This window comes from Delphinus delphis, chromosome X, assembly GCF_949987515.2.
Source record: "Delphinus delphis chromosome X, mDelDel1.2, whole genome shotgun sequence".
In the NCBI taxonomy this organism is placed as follows: domain Eukaryota; kingdom Metazoa; phylum Chordata; class Mammalia; order Artiodactyla; family Delphinidae; genus Delphinus; species Delphinus delphis.
Window position 1 is genome coordinate 18,035,741 of NC_082704.1, and position 15,979 is coordinate 18,051,719.

A 15,979-nucleotide genomic window follows, 5' to 3' on the forward strand; every position below is an offset into this window, starting at 1 on the left:
TGTTTGGTCCCGCTTTTAACTCATCCCCTTTCTCCAGAGAAATAAAGGGGTGTGCACACCCACACACCCCAAACACCCATGGCTGTCCACGGGTCCCCAAAGGACCATCACCTATTCCTTTGGAGTCATTCGGACTTTGCCCACAGCATGTCCCTCCTGCCCTAAATGGAAATCCTTACAGCATCCCCACGACTCTCCCTTCATCCTTTCTTCTGAATCTCAAGGGATCACCTTTTCCCCTCCCTCTGCCTGTCCTACCTCCAGCACATTTTACCAATGTATTAAAAGAAAACCAAAAAAATACTCTGTCATACCTGGTTTAAAGAGTTCCCATGGTTCCCCATCACCTCAGGCAAAAGTCAAAGCCATACTCCGTGGCATGGCTGGCAGGGCTCCTACACCCTCCTCCCCCACCTGTACCTTCTAGCTCCGGTGACACTGAAGTGGGTTGTAGTTTCCTGCACATACTATCCTTCCTTGTCTCCAAGCCTGTGCTCAGATGTCTCCTTAGTTCAAAGATTCTTCCCTACCACCCCTAATTCCCATTTTCCTACTTGTCAACTAGGCATCACTTCTGAACAACCCTGTGCCCCTGCCCATCCCTCTGAGCTCCCATAGCATCCCTGGCTTAGCTGGATCCTTGCACTCGCCACATGGCCTCAGGTGTTGTTTGGGAACCCGAGGCCTCAGGATCAGAAAGTGGGTAAGTGCAGGCTCACAGATCACTCCTGGGGCTGGCTGGGCTCCTGTCGGCCAGACACACAGACCCCTGGCCTGTACGCTGATACGACTCTCCAGAGACTGCAGCCACAGTGAGAGGTCCTAAGAACATAGCTTAACAGGGCCTCATCCCAGGCCTGCAGGCATCCCGTTCCCCTCAAACAATAACGGGCTCATTCTGGAGCCAGCAGTCAGAAGGAATTATAGCTTCTACCACTGTTTTTCAGAAGTAGGGAGAAAAGTTGTAAAATCCAGGATGGGCATCTTGCCTCCATAGTAGCGGGGTCTTAGGAAAGCAGAACCACAGAAAAACTGCACTGGGTACGGGGGCAGGGGGCACACCGGCATGACAGTGAGGGCAGTGACAAGACCATGAAGTCAGCTGCTGACACCGGTGGCCCAGGGCAGGAAAGAGAGCTGGCAGGCAGGTGATTTCCTTGAGTTAAAGAGCGGCATCCCTCACAGCCACCTAAAAGGTGGTCCCTCCCCGCATCATGCTCCTCCTGTGCAGCGCACGCCCGGGGGGGACCCCACCAACCCCCGCCGCCCCGCGCCAGACCAACGCAGGTGCTCAATTCTCCCCACTGGCCACCCCCGGGATTTGCCCCGGCCTTTCCTTTCCTCTCCAGATCTTGCCCCAGTGACCCAAATGCTCACTGGCCACTCCACCTTGTCCTCATTTGCTGTGCCCATAAGGACCCAAAACTGCAAAGCAGGATCAGGGCTTTCCCCACTGACTTCATGGGGACGCCCACCTTCTGTAACCACGGAAGAGCCAATACGGGGAGGAGAGAAGACAGGAGACAGAAGCCCTGACACAGGTTTTTCAGTATGCAAGTGTTTTTGACTCCACAGCCAGTTGCTTAAAATTAAACATAAAGGGCAGCCAGAATACACACCCAAATGCAAAAAAGTAAAGGCAAACATAAAATAAACCACACAATACCATGACCCCCAACAGAACCAAAAAGTTAAAACCCCAAAAAACCCCTCATCTTTATATATATATATATATATATATATATATATATATATATATACACATATATATATATATATATATATATTTTTTTTTTTTAGAAAGGGAGAACAACTGTTCAAAACCAACTGGGCAGTATGGTGGGGGTGGGGAGCAGTCCTACAGAAGGGGGCCTAGAACTTCCCCCTGGGGACAAAGAACAAACACAATACAAAGAAAATAACCACCAATGCTCCTGCAAGGGTCAGGAGTCTCCAGAGAACAGATTGTCCCATCCTCAAACTGGCTTTTTTTTTTTTGCCTTTTTTTTTGTCCTTTTTTTTTCCATTTTCTTCTTTTGTTGTTGTTGTTTTAGCACCTGTACAATAAAACTGTACCATCTCCAACCAGAGCTGGCCGTAGGGAGGCCCTCCCGCCTTTGGATGGCACACACTCTCTACAAGGATTGTTCGGAAAAATAGCAATCGATAGAAAAATAAGAACAAGAGTGGGAAAGACAACGCCACAGAGGGGGCCGGGACAGAGAAGCAGCCCAAGCACCTCCCCCTCTCTCCACGAACAAACCCAGCGCTGGAAGGGAAGCCTGCTAGGGCCGCACACTCAGCCCCAGGTCCCCAGGCAGGAGTGGAGGCCGGCAGGAGACCAGTCTCCTGCCCTCATCTTAGGAAATAGCTGAGGCCTGGGTTCAACATCTGGCAGGCAATCCCAGAGCCCTCTGCAGATTCCAAAGGAGAACAGGTTGGGGGCAGAGGGAGAATGAGGGAGGAGAGAGAGAAGAGAGAGGAAAGTGGTGCTCTGAGTCAGGCAAGGGGGAGAGATGGGGACAAGGGTGGGGAGCCGAGAGGCTCAGTATCCAGGGAGGCCGGGGGCGCAGGGGGGAAAGCTGCAGGAACAAACCCATACTGTGCACTCTGAGGAGGGCAGTGAGGACAGCAAGGAGGGGGCTACCTTATCCTTCAGACCCATTCTCAACTCTCCTCCATAAGAGTCACTCATTAACCCCTTACTCCCATAATCCTCCCCTCCCCAGTAAACACTAATCTCGAGACAGCAGGGCTGCTGCAAAGGGCAGGAGGGTGAAACGGGAAAAACTGGGGGAGGGGTGAGCACCAAAGACTCAGGATTCACCCCCCACCCCCCAGACCTGGGCCAGCACCAGCCACCATCATTAGTCACAGGCCAGTGGCCCCCCCACCCCTCCCCGCCCCCTCCTCAGTGGTGGAAAAAACCCTGGGAGTAACTTTTTCGGAGGGAGGGAACAGCTTCAGAGCTTAATCGAGAAAGACAAAGAAAGGAGGTGAAGAAAGTCCCTCAATACAACAAGTTGTCTCAAATCGTCACAGTGATACAGACTTATCAGAAACCAATGAAACAATACAAATTAAATACTAATAAAATAAATACTATGGAAGACAAAAGAACACAGGGGAACAGAGGGGGCGCTCAGAGATTTGGGCTTTTCTCTTTTCTCCTCCGGACAGGCCGTGGCCACCCAGGGCCCAGGTTTGGTCTTGGTCACACACAAGGAGGCCAGTCCAAGGGACCCTGGCGCCACCTCCCACCACCCCTGGGACCTCTTGTCCTCAGACGTGGAGTTCAACTTTCCACCCCCGTCACCAACCACGACAACAATGACGATGACAGGGAGATGAGAACTAACTGTAACCAAATTAAAAAAAACAAAAAAACAATCCAGTCACTAATGCTGGCATTGATAAGGCGGCTTCTTGTTGGTCCGTATTATTGCCTCTTTCTGCAGTCTGGTGCTCGGTGGGGGAAAGACATGGGAGGTGGGGGAAGGGTGAACTTGGGAGGAGAAAGAAGAAAAGGGAGGGGCTGTTTTCCCGGTCAACTGTTCCAAGGCTGGAACTCCACCTCGGACCCTAGGAGCCGAAGCAGCTCCGCCTCGTACCGCACCAGCTCCACAGTCTCAGAGGAGCCTGGGGCGGAGGTGGCGTCCATGCCTCCAGGCCACTCGGCGGGGGTCAGCAGCTGACTGGAGGCCACCTGCCGGTAGAACTCGGCCTTGGGCAAGGTGGCGATTTCAAAGTGCGGGAACCGAGCCTGAAAGATCCTCGAGGAAAGCTTCAGCCTCTTCAGGACGTCGGTAAAGAGAAACCAGTTGCAGGGCCTAGAAAAGGCAAGAATGGGAGTTAGGGGAGGGGGCCAAGGGGACGGGGCGGCGGGGGTGGGGTGCTGGGAGCAGGTGGGAGGGCTGCCGGTCTGGCCACCCTCCACTAAGCCACAGACCCCATGAGTGTAGCGGAGGTGAATATTTTCTCCTGTCCCCTACATTGGCAGGCCCAGCTTTCAGCTAAATGGCGAGCACTCAACCCATGAGTGGTGACCTCTTCCAAAAACGGGGAGCGGGAGGGAAATGGGCCTTCCAGAACCTAAAACTCTGAGCAGGCTTCCCCAGGCCTTACCCGCACCGTGACCTGGAATTTACCATCTGCTGGGACCAGTTCTGCCCCCAGCGATCCCTGCCAGCCTGTCTGGTTTCCCTTTCCTGTTCTCACTCCTGCTTCCCCTGCCTCCTTGTTCTCCAAGATCTTCCCCGGCAGAGGGGGAGCCGTGGAGAAAGGCCTAAACTGCGGGTAATCCAAAAGGCATTTCTCTTTGGCTCTGGAATGCATTAGACAAGTTTTTTCTCCAGCGGAGCACCATCATTTCTGCAGGGCCGGAGCTCACGTTACAGCTACAGCCAGTCTGACTTTGCTGAGCACACCCGACTGGGCGACAGCCTGGGGGCAGTCAGGAGGGGGGCTGCTAGGCTGGCCCGGGCCAAACGCTTGCTTTGACTAAACCACGAGGAAACGCTGCATCCCCATGTCAGTGGTCCCTGTTTCCAGGGCTGTCCCTCCTCGCCATTCGCCATTCCACTGTCCCACTTCCAGCCTTTACCACTTTTAGCCTGGACTATATTGCATCAGCCTCCTAACTGGTTTCGCTCTGCCAAGAGCCACCCCCCACCCACCCTCACTGGGTCCTCTGTTATTCTTCGTTTCCTAAAAAGAATATCGGACCTTTTCACTCGCTCCCTAAACCACTTTCAATGGATCCCCAGTATCTCCAGCAAAAAACCCTTCAAACTCTTTAGCATGATTATCATGCAAGACCTCATTCAAACACGACCCCATTCGACCCCTTCAGCCCTGTCTCCACCCAATCTCCCTCTCTCTCTCTCTCCCTTTCTCTCTCTCTCTCTCTCTCTCTCTCTCACACACACACACACACACACACACACACACACACACACACACTGCACACTGTATCCTCATCCCACCAAATACCAGCCATTTGAGGAAGGACTAGCCCTGTTTTCTGAACTTGAATGTCTCAGTGCCTTTGCTCGTGCCACACCCTCCATCCTCCTCTCCTCCCTGGCCCAGTGCAGACTCCCTGTCACCCGTGAAGCCTTCCCCCGATGTAACCGGTTGCTCATCCCATCTTCCACAGTCTCATGGCACTTGGCTTGTACCCTTATTATAATACCTGTAACAGAGCCCATTTCAGAAAGAATATACAAGAAATGTAAACTGTGGTTCTCTCTGTGGCACAGAAATGGGGACTTGGGGTGGACTGGAACTTTTATTTTTCACTGGACACCCTTCTGAACTGTTTGAGTTTTTTACAATAGTAAATCTGCTTAGGAACTCGGTCTTTTATTAGAGTTAATGGTATACTTGTCTGTGTCCTCTATCAGACTGGAGATTCTTTGAAGGCCAGAGCTATATTCTAGCCCTCAGGGTTTGACCTGGTACAACTGCTTAAGACATGTTTCTGGAATTGAATGTTCTGTACAGCACCTAAAACTTCTACCCAGACCCACAGTCCTCATCCCTGAAATGCAGCATTTCTTACAAATGACAATAACCTCTGTCATCTCACACAATCAGGGAATGGGGTGTTCTGGGTTAAGGGAAAGGGACTACAGATGCCAGACACTTGGACATCGCTTTCCAAGAATGGAGGAAAAACCCCCTCAGAACATTAACATTGGTGATCACAATTCAGTCTTGCTTTGATGAGTCAGAAGGCACTTCTGAAAGCCACAGGGCCTCGGAGTCATCATTCTACACACACACACACACACACACACACACACACACACACACACACACACACATTTCTTTAAGAACATAAATGTTCATTCACATCGCGCTGTAGCCGTGTGGAAGGGCAGATTCAGAAGTGGCGCTGGAGGATGTAACATCAGGAAAACCAGCTCTGCTGGTACCAAGCTCTCAACGGAAAACCTGCCTGCCGCCCAGCTTGCTGAGTGGTGCGCGGCCCTCGGTTGCCCCGTGTTCTGTCCGCACCTAAAGCACACTACCCCGGTCCTTTTACTGCCTGGGGCCCAAGATCCTGTTTCAGAGAAGGAGGTGCTGAATACTTTGGAGGAATTAATTAACTGTGCAATACTATATCCCAGAGGCCCAGCCCCGCCCTCAGGGATCAGCTTATGCCCAGAAGAATAAGGACCAAAAGCCCGTGAAACTTGATCCCTACTAGTGTCATCATAGAGGCTATTTTTATTCTTATCAGGCCAGGCGGGAAGGGATGCAAAGAAACTGTGGTCTAGTGGTTAGAGTCGTCAACTGAGGGGCTCCCTCAGAGGGTTCCTAATCCATTGCCCCCTCCTCCCCGTCTATCATGTGCACTTCATGTGCTTTCATTTAAAAAAACATAGGGTCTGATATTTTAAAAATAGGTATCAAAGAAAAAGCATCCTTAAAAGTGTCTGCAAAGGTACTTGAAATACGTGAAGACACCAAGAAGAGGACACTTAATGATGGAGGCCAAGAACGAAAGGACAGTGTATCCTGCATCCTCCTAACCGGTTCAGCCACGGCCCTGCAGGCTGCTGAACTCCCTTCTGAATCATCAAATAAAGGTTAAACTGGGTTCAGTCTAACGCTAAGTATCAAGTATATCCTAGTCTCTGAAAACGGGTGATCCTCGTTATAATATGCACGGTAATCTGAGAGGACAGCAGCCACGCCATCATCTCGCCAACATTAAGGCAATGAGAAACCAGCCTGTGGATTACTTAAGGACCCCGGTGGCCCCATAGCTATGGCAACCATATGTCCCGGCTTTTCCAAGAATCTCAATTTCAAATATTCTGTCTGGCTGTCCCCAGAAACCACAAAAATGTTCCAGAGATTCTAATAGTTCACCAGCCCAAATATCTCCCAGATCATCTCTTACACCCAGGAACAGGGCAAAAATCCTTCAGAGAGTGAATCGAGATTTTGGTTTTGCAAAACACACATAGTCAATGTACCTAGAGCTATTCTGAACATATCTAATCTGGGCTGGAAAGTCAGGCTGGACTTGGTCATATATTATCTTTCCTATGCTCTAGCACTTGTTCTCCAGGTCTCAGCTTCCTCCTGGAGAACTCCAGCATTCTCAGGGAGGCGGGCCCTGGCCCGGGGTGCTAGTGCTTGGTCCTCATAGATCTCTCACACACTCACCCGCGGGACACTGACACCTGGAGGTTGTAGCAAGGGAGAAGAGGCTTGTCTGAGAGCTCAAACATAAAATCATCCCCATCCACATCATCTCCTTCTTGATCGGAGCTCCCAGGAGGATTATGGAGGAGGTCACAGGCAAACCCATCTTTTTCCTCTGTAAAGACATCATACAGGGAATTAGGACTTAGCTACATGCATTAAGACCAAAGAAAAGAAATGCTCCAACAAGATAAAGAGGTGTGGCGGTGGGTGATCAGACGAACCAGATCCCCAGTCAGGGCCAAGTGTCTCTGATGTCATGGCTCACAGCCTTGGGAGGGCATGTGAAAGTTCTAGCCCCGGGAGGTAGTACTTTGTGGCCAGCGATTCCTTATACTCCTCCACCTTTCAACCGGAAAAAAGCAAGGTGGTGTGAAGAATACACTGCCCAACTGTTGGAGACAGAAGCCTGAAGATGTCATCGGCAGTTGAAGGCAAGGGAAAACACCTGCCCTTCAAACTGCAGCTTTCCCAAGCCACCAGAAAGCCTGCTGGCGTCCCCAGAAGCCCGGAGGGGGCTCAGCCTGTTCCCTTCCCCAGCCGTGTGTTCGGGTGTGGCCTGCCTCTCCTGGTCCAGCTTCCCCCAAGCTTAGTAGCGGGCGCCTCCCTCGATCTGCAGCCCCTGGTCCAATGGGTGAATGCCGGATGACGGCCACAGATAAAGGCTCACTGCTCTTCCAACAAAGGAAAGCTCGGGCCAGAAGGCTAAGGGCTTGGGAGACAGCAGCTATCATCTCAGAAACCCTGTGTGCGTCTTGGGGGCAGGGTAGGGAGGGAATGGTAGCTGCCAGATGAGGGGCTGGGTCCCTCTGGAGTGTGAGCAATACCAGAAGAGGTGACGACGCACATAGGCGCTTCTGGCAGGGTTAGGACAAAGCAACGGAGGAGAAAGGGACTTGGAAAAGAGAGAATTTTTCAAGTACCCAGGGTGGGGAGTGGTAGAGGGCTAATGGCGGATGGCTTTCTCCAAATCAATGGCATCTCCTGGTTTTGGCCAACAAGTTCTGAGTCTGGGGGAGGCATGGGCTAGAGTGTGGGCTGAAAGGACCTGTAAGCTACTAACGAGTGAAGAAGGGCTACCTCCATTAGGTCACTCCTGGCTTTGAGAAGAATCAGTGAAACCCAAAGCAGATCCCAAACCTCTGAGCCATAGACAAGGGTGGGAAGAATCCCACTTAAGGCTTACCCAACACAGAACTGCTGTAAAAGTCCCAGGAAACGCCAGGATCACCCTCTGCCCGGCCCTGAAGATCCGAGAGGTGATCTGATGAAAGAAGAGAGGGAAGTGAGAAAAGGAGGTAGGCTAGAGAAGGAACCTAGAAGCAAAGTATATCCATATGGGGTTAGGAGAATGGGAGATGGAAAGGAAGGACCATAAGAGGGGCTGGGAGCGACCCAAGAGAAATCCGCTTCCTGCTATCCATCAGAGGTTACAAACCAGCAGCCAACAACCAGCTCTAGCCCGCTTACTGTCTAGGTTTTGGCCCAGTGTTTTAAACCCCTATAATTTAATTAACTTCTAACATTTTAAAATTGGGAAATTTCACTTAAAAATTCGGATTTCCAACTTTTCTTGAAAAAAAAAATCAGGAGATCTGGCAACACTGCATCCACATTCCTACATGTCAACAGTTGGCTGGAGGGAGAGGCGACATGTGCGTTCTCCAATTCAGCAGGCCCCACCCAGCCTGCTCTGCTCTCTAACACGATCAGCCTAAAGGCATTTAGGCCTGCGACCCCTGCTTCAAATGATGTAGGGAATTACTCTGCAAGCAGAATCCTAGACCTATCCCAGGATTTCAATTCCCTGTTGGTCACAATGTTCATATATCCAATCGCGATCTTGCCAATTCAAAGTAAGATAAGGAAGCACAATTCCTTCTGTTTCATCTTTGAAAACATGGTAGGGAGGGGAATGGCCAAGTTTATCCTCATGAAAACCTATTGCTTCCACTCCTAGGTATATACCCAAAAGAATTAAAAAAACAGGTATTCAAATAAAAACTCATACGTGAATGTCCCACAGCAGCTCTATTCACAATCTCCAAAAAGTGGAAACAACCCAAATGTCATTCAGCTGATGAAGGGATAAAAAAAAATGTGGATAAACACTATGGAATATTATCCAATCCTCCATTAGGAGGAATGAAGTGCTGTTACACACTATGACATGGATGAAACTAGGAAAAAAGGAGGCTAAGGGGTTAGGACTCAGTGTTTTTTTTTTTTTTTGGCTGCACCACATGGCTTGCGGGATCTTAGTTCCCGACCAGGGATTGAACTCAGGTCCTGGCAGTGAAAGCACCAAGTCCTAACCACTGGACCACCAAATTCTCCAAAAAAACCCCATTTTAAAGCCTTTGCTCACTTGATCTGAGAACAGACATCAGGTCACCCCTTAGCCTCCCTGTTCCCTAGCTAAGCATCATCTAGGTGAATTGTTTCACCTCTCAGCCCCACGTGGACAAAAAGCAGGTTTCCATGACAAATTCAACTGTGTCATCTGTGGGCACATGGCCCAGTGGTTGCCAATATGCCACGTAGTACAGTTGACAAGCTGATTTAGCTGTGACACCTGGGCAACAGGACAGGAGAGAGTCCAAAGGGCACAGGTGAGGTGAGGGTGCCCCCTGAAAACCAAATCCCAGGAGGAAGCTGGCAGCCACTCTTAAAGGAGCAGAGCTAAGCTTCCCGGATGGAAGGCACCGCCACGGTCCAATATACCTTCCCTTTGGGTCACACATTCTATCAGCAAAATGCCCATCAGTTGTTGTGAGCTACTGAAAGAAATCGTTTTTTAGCAACCTTCTAGGAGATGAAGGGTTTCTTCCGAGAGGAAAAGGCAGTCAGAGAGAAGCATTCAAGTAATGGCTGAGCAGCCGGAGGGGAAAACCTATCGTCATGTACATTAGATCTTTTGTGCATTCTATGAAAAAACTCTGAGGTCACGGCTGCCAGCTTATTTCCTCTTCTGTACCGTGTGCCATTTGGGAGTTAGAAGTAATTCCTTCCAAAGGCCTCTGTCAGGTAGGTGTCTATTCTGTGCCTAGCCCTGTGCTAGGTGTCCCGGAAGATAAAGGAATGAGATCGTAAGTTCCCTAAAGGCAGGGCCCACGTCTGTCCTGTTCATCACTGTCTCCCTGGTACCAAAGCCCAGGTTCCTGGCACACAGTAAGAGCATAATAAACACATGGGGAAAAAAGTGGGCGGCGGGGCAGAAATTACTATAAGGCGAGACTCTAAAGTCATGTGCTTACTCAGCCTGGGTCCGGAACATATGCATTCAAGTGACTGCTGTCCCCCACACAGGTCACACGAGGACTCCATCAGAGCAGCCCTCGCTCACCACATTCCTGGGGCTCTTCTCTTGGAGCTGCCTTCAGAGACCCCGGCACACTCCTCTAATTTTCCTCGCTGGCGACAGATCTTTGTCATTTGCAGGTGAATTTGCCTTTTTGAGACAGCCCAAAGTTAACTGGCACAGGCAAAGATGCCAAAGTCGGAACAGGCCCACGAGTGGCATACAAGAGGAACCATCAAGGTCTGCTTGACGGGGCAGCTTTGAGGCACGTTTCCTCACACGTCTTCTCGTACAATCAGGATGAGGAGTGACTCCTTTTCCCTGATTCTCCCTTGCCTTCCCCTTAACTTTCAGTTCTTTCCGCTTTCCTTGCCTTCAAAAAGAACCCTCAGCCCAGCAATCCCGCTCCTAGGTATATACCCCAAATAATTGAAAACAAACAAATACTGAATCAAACAAATACTTGTTCACGCGTGTTCACAGCAGCACTAGGCACAATTGCCGAAAGGTGGCCACAACCCAAATGTCCGTCAGCTGATGAATGGATAAGAGAAAATGTGATCTGTCCATACGAGTGGATATCATTCAGCCTTAAAAACATGCCACTACGTGGACAGACCTTGAAAACATGACGCTACGTGAAAGAAGTAAGACTCAAAAGGCCCCATACTGTATGATCCCATTTCTATGAAATGTCCAGAATGGGCAAATCCACAGAGACAAAGTAGACAGGTGGTTGCCAGGGGGCTGGGGGGTGGCGTGGGAGTAGAGAGCAACTGCTTAATGGGTATGGGGCTTCATTTTGGGGAGATGAAAATGTTTTGGAGCTCGATAGAGGTAGTGGTTGTACAACACTGTGAACACACTAAACGCCACTGAATTGTTCACTTTTAAATGGTTATTTTTATGTTATGTGAATTTTGCCTTGATAAAAAAAAATTTTTTTAAAGTACTCAATGTGAGCTGTGACCCTGGCAATCAGAGTTTCTCTATGTCCCAGGGTCCCATCGTACCCCTCCCCATCACCTCCAACCAAGTCACCAGCTGAGGGACATGAAAGGAGAGAAAAACAAAAAACAAGCAGTCTTCGACATGGGGTCATATGGCTGAGGTCTCTGGCAGGAAAAACAAAAACCTGTGATTCAGTGACCTCAAGTGGTAAATGGCTAACCCTTTCATCAGTGGAAGGAAAAGCAGTCCTGATACTTCCTCCAATGCCCCAACCCAAACTGCAACAATTCCCCCCAGCTCCCACATTCTTTCTGACAGAGGACGAAAAACGAGTCTGTTTTCCCTTGGGTAGGTTGGATATTATTCTTTTCTTCAAAGGGTCAAAGGGAAATCAGTCACATGCCTGCCTGTAATCTGGCCCAAGGAGGAGGTCTTCCAAAGGCCTCTCAGAAGGTTTGGATGGCTTGGTGTTCCGAGCCCAAGGACGAGAGAGAAAAGGTTCACTGTCTGACCTCCAGACAGTGTTAGGCCAAGCCAATGTAGGAAAGTTCACATTTTCAACCCACACGAATTACCAGCGTCTTCTGCTTTACAGAAGAATTCACTACAGGATACCATCCCTTTATATTTAAAAGAGGATTTGATTCCCAGACTTTTCCAGAACAGGGGACTTGTACAAAATGAGGATGCTCTACATGGGGCACAACCCTGAGAATCTCTCTGGCTCGCCGTTTCCGCCCTTTACACCCTACAGGGACTCGCCTTCATTTGCTGCCCAGTGGGATCTCCACTAGGGGAGGAAGAAGACAGTTAATCTATGGAGAATTTGGTCAGGCAAATGCTTGGGGATGAAAAGCAAAAAGCTTCTTAACTACGTCGGCCAGACAGGCAAGGTAAAAAGAAACCCGGAAGTCCACACGGAGGCATCTAGGTGTAGGGGCCTCCCTAACCCTCAACCTCGTGGTGCTTCCTGCAGCCACTCTACCCAGTGGTTCCTTGAGATTTGGGGCAGGGGAGAGCTATGGAGATGAAAAAAGAGAAATACCCGGTTCAAGGAATCAAAAAGCTCCTGGTGATGGTTGCACAACATCGTGAATGTACAAAATGCCACTGAATTGTTCACTTCAAAATGGTCCTGTTAGGTGAGTTTCTCAATTAAAAAAAAAAGGCGGTGGGGGGGGACTTCCCTGGTTGCGCACTGGTTAAGAATCCGCCTGCCAATGCAGGGGACACGAGTTCGAGCCCTGGTCCTGGAAGATCCCACATGCCGCGGAGCAGCTAAGCCCGTGCGCCTAGAGCCCGTGCTCTGCAACAAGAGAAGCCACCGCAATGAGAAGCCCGCGCACCACAGCAAAGAGTAGCCCCTGCTCGCCGCAACTAGAGAAAGCCCGCGCGCAGCAACGAAGACCCAACGCAGCCAGAAATAAAGAAATAAATTTATTTATTCTTTTTTAAAAAAGGCCCTGAGTAATACTTCTCTTCCCCCCCAAAACAGCCTTTGGCCTCAAGTCCCTCCTCCCGGTGCCTGCCTCCCCCGGCTGCCAAGGTCCTAGCCAGATTGAGCACTTTCCCTAACAGCCAATCAGAGCTCTGTCTTCAATCGGCACTCAGTATTTGCATGGAAAAGAGGTGGCCCAGTTTTAACACTCCTTTCAGCTCCTGGCTCCCACTATGAAGTTATAGCTCCATGCCCATAAAGTTGAGAAACAATGTCAAGATTTGAATGAAGGTGCTCAGCCTGGACAGGCTAGGAAGTGCCACAATTAAGAAAAGTCTTTTCTTGCGTCTGCAACACAGACTAGCATCCAAGTTAGTTTAAGGAGGCATCAAAAGGCTTTCTAGTAGTTGGGATTAGTTAACAGACATGAGAAGAAGAGAGAAAAACGTGTTCATTTCTAATTTTGTAACTACTTAAAATGGTTTCAACATTCAAACTCCTTGGGGATTTTGGAGAAGGGGTCCGGGAAGAAAAGACTTTGCTTACAACTGTGGTCAGAGACAGCTTTATTTGGACCCAGAGGGCCCCAAGCCCTCAGGAGGGCAGTCTCTAGCCCAAAGACACCCCTAGATGAGACCTGCTGATCAAAGGAGAGCTTCGTGCAGTGCTTTTATCATGTTGAGATGCTCTGGATGGTCCCGTGTGGCAGCTTTTCCTGGGAATTGTGTGGAGTGCAGACAACATGCGTGCGCGTGGAGGAGAGTGCGTGCGGTGCGTGGGATGCAGGAAGAGGCCACAGAGGGTGGCTTGCCCCAAGCCCCGGTGATGGTCCAGCTAAAGTGAACAAGAGTCCTCAGTGGCCCAGAACAAATGCCTGAAGGAGCATCCCCAAGGGGCTCCACCCCTCACAGACAGGGGCCTGGGACCCCAGAGCCGGCAGAGGGAAGAGGCAGTCCTGCTCCAGCCAGAGAGGCTGGGTCCTGCTGGGGGCGGGAGGCCTGCACACAGTGGGGGGCCCACAGGGATGAGTTGGTCTGGCTGCGGACTGGCTGGGGGCTGGCTGAGCAGGAGTCAAGGGCTCCCTCAGCGGCCTCCTATCGCTCCCCCTCCAGCTTTCATTAGTACCTAGAAGGCAATTCCCACCTAGTCCTTCTTCCATGGGGACCTTTAGCTCAGGTTCCTTTGTTTCTTCCTCCATCATCAGCCACCTAGTTAACCTTTGTTCAATAAACAAATGAGCCCCTGATTGGGAGCCCAGGACTGTATTGGGGGAGGCGTGGGGGGGGGCGTGGGGGCATGGGGGGAGAGTTCGGGGCTGAGGCCACAGCCCAGGAGAGAGGGAGCAGCCTCGGGCAAATCCTTGACCCTGTGGGCTTCCAGGTGAGAGGCGCTGAACCACAAACACTGAAGCCTCCGAGGAGGATCAGCGACACAACTCCCAGCTGCTCCATCTGACCAAGTGCCGCTCAGGCAGCCTGAAGAAGTCACTGCTAGCGCAAGGGCCAAGCTGTGATGTCACGAAGGAGGCGGGGTTCCTTCATTCGGAGGTCAAGTCTGAGGAGATTCCCACTGAGCATGCCCAAGCTAGACTTCCCTCCTTCCCTCCGCCCTGCTGCCCAACTCGCCAGAGCTATCTAACTGCAGACAAACAGCTGTCATCCGCTAATAAGAAAATAAAGGCAAGTTGGCTTGTGGCCCTTGCCATGGGCCTTAACACTACTTTTCCAGAGGGGGCAGGTGAGGGAGGAAGAGAAAGGAACAGGAGGATGCAGAGGGAACATCAGAGTTACCACAGAGTGTCAGGAATAAAGTATCGGAGGGGTCCCAAGGGTTGGACTTTGACCACCAACAGGGAGAAAATACAAAGTGCAAAAACAAAAGCAAAATGTTAAGTGTCACTTCTTTGCAACCGACATAGCATTCAAAGCACAAGTCCACACATTTTGCCCCCAACTAAATCTACTAGTGGGGCTGCTGTCCACAGGGAGGCCTCCCCACATACCAAACGGGGAAATGGGTCCCCGCGGGCTACCAGGGCCCTGAAGAGGATGCGTGTGACGTGGACGCTCAAAGCACAGGGACAAGAGGAAGCGACCTTCTGACTTTTTAAAGTTCACAGAGATTTCTGAGCCACCAGAAGGAAAGCCCGTGAAGAGGGCTGACACCCCTCACAGGAGGTGCTTGAGATGGAGGAAGATGAAGGGCATCTCGGGAGCTCAGGGATCAGAGGCCAGCCCCAGGAACGAGGTTTTGAGTCTGGGTCGTACTCACCACTCAGAAAGCGCTTCATGGTGTCGCTACTGGCCAGCTTCATGGCCGTCTGTCCCGAGTAGGTGGCCAGCGTGGGGTCCGCCCCGTAGGACAGCAAGAGCCAGATGGTTTCCAGGTTGTCGTTGACCACCGCATCATGAACTGGCCTGCGAGGTGATACAGGGTGAGAACAGCAGGGCCCAAGTGGGAACCTGGGTGTCTAGGCCTCAGGCCACCTCATCAGGGAAAGCAAACTGAGCTGACCCCAGTGTAACGTGGGTAAGACTTAGGGCAGGGGAACCACTTGCTGGCCTGCACTGTCCTCTATCCCTACCTTTCTCCTCCCTCCCATTTCTCTCTCTTATCTTTCCCCCACCATGACGGGACAGTCCCCGTGGCACAACGGAGCTCCGCTGTTAGCTCTGGAGCTCAGGAGAGAACAGGTCCCTGACTGAGGATAAACTTAGAGCAGATGCTGGGGGATATGAATGGAAAAACCCAGATGATTGCCCCAGAGCAGGGATGAGCAGGGCTGCTCCACACACCAGGCCGGTGGCCAAGCGGAGCCTACACCCTCTGACCCAAGTCCCCCCACTCGGTATGCAACTTGTGTCAGTTTCACTCAGGAAGTAGGCCCTCGAATAGAGCACAGGAGAATGGGTGCAATTTCTTTAAGACAATGGCAGGTGTCTTTTTTTTTTTTTTAAGTATATACAGAGATCAACTCAAGAATCAAATCTGGGATGTTACCCTAAGGTCAACCTCCCATTCCTAAAGCTCGAGATTCTGCCTGAGACAGGTGCACAGGATGATCCCTA

General features: G+C 50.8%; 1 protein-coding gene across 1 annotated transcript in view; it reads right to left on the reverse strand.

The window, feature by feature from the left end:
• Positions 1–2,934: 2,934 nt before the first annotated feature.
• The window catches only part of BCORL1 (BCL6 corepressor like 1), a 58,964-nt gene continuing 45,919 nt past the window's right edge, over positions 2,935–15,979 (reverse strand). Inside the window, exons 11-14 of the mRNA XM_060001955.1 lie at positions 15,183–15,328; positions 8,408–8,485; positions 7,183–7,336; positions 2,935–3,830 (exon numbers count right to left, since the gene is read on the reverse strand). Of these exons, the coding sequence (XP_059857938.1) occupies positions 3,548–3,830; positions 7,183–7,336; positions 8,408–8,485; positions 15,183–15,328 (661 nt within the window). The 3' untranslated portion in view covers positions 2,935–3,547. The remainder of the gene's footprint in view (positions 3,831–7,182; positions 7,337–8,407; positions 8,486–15,182; positions 15,329–15,979) is intronic.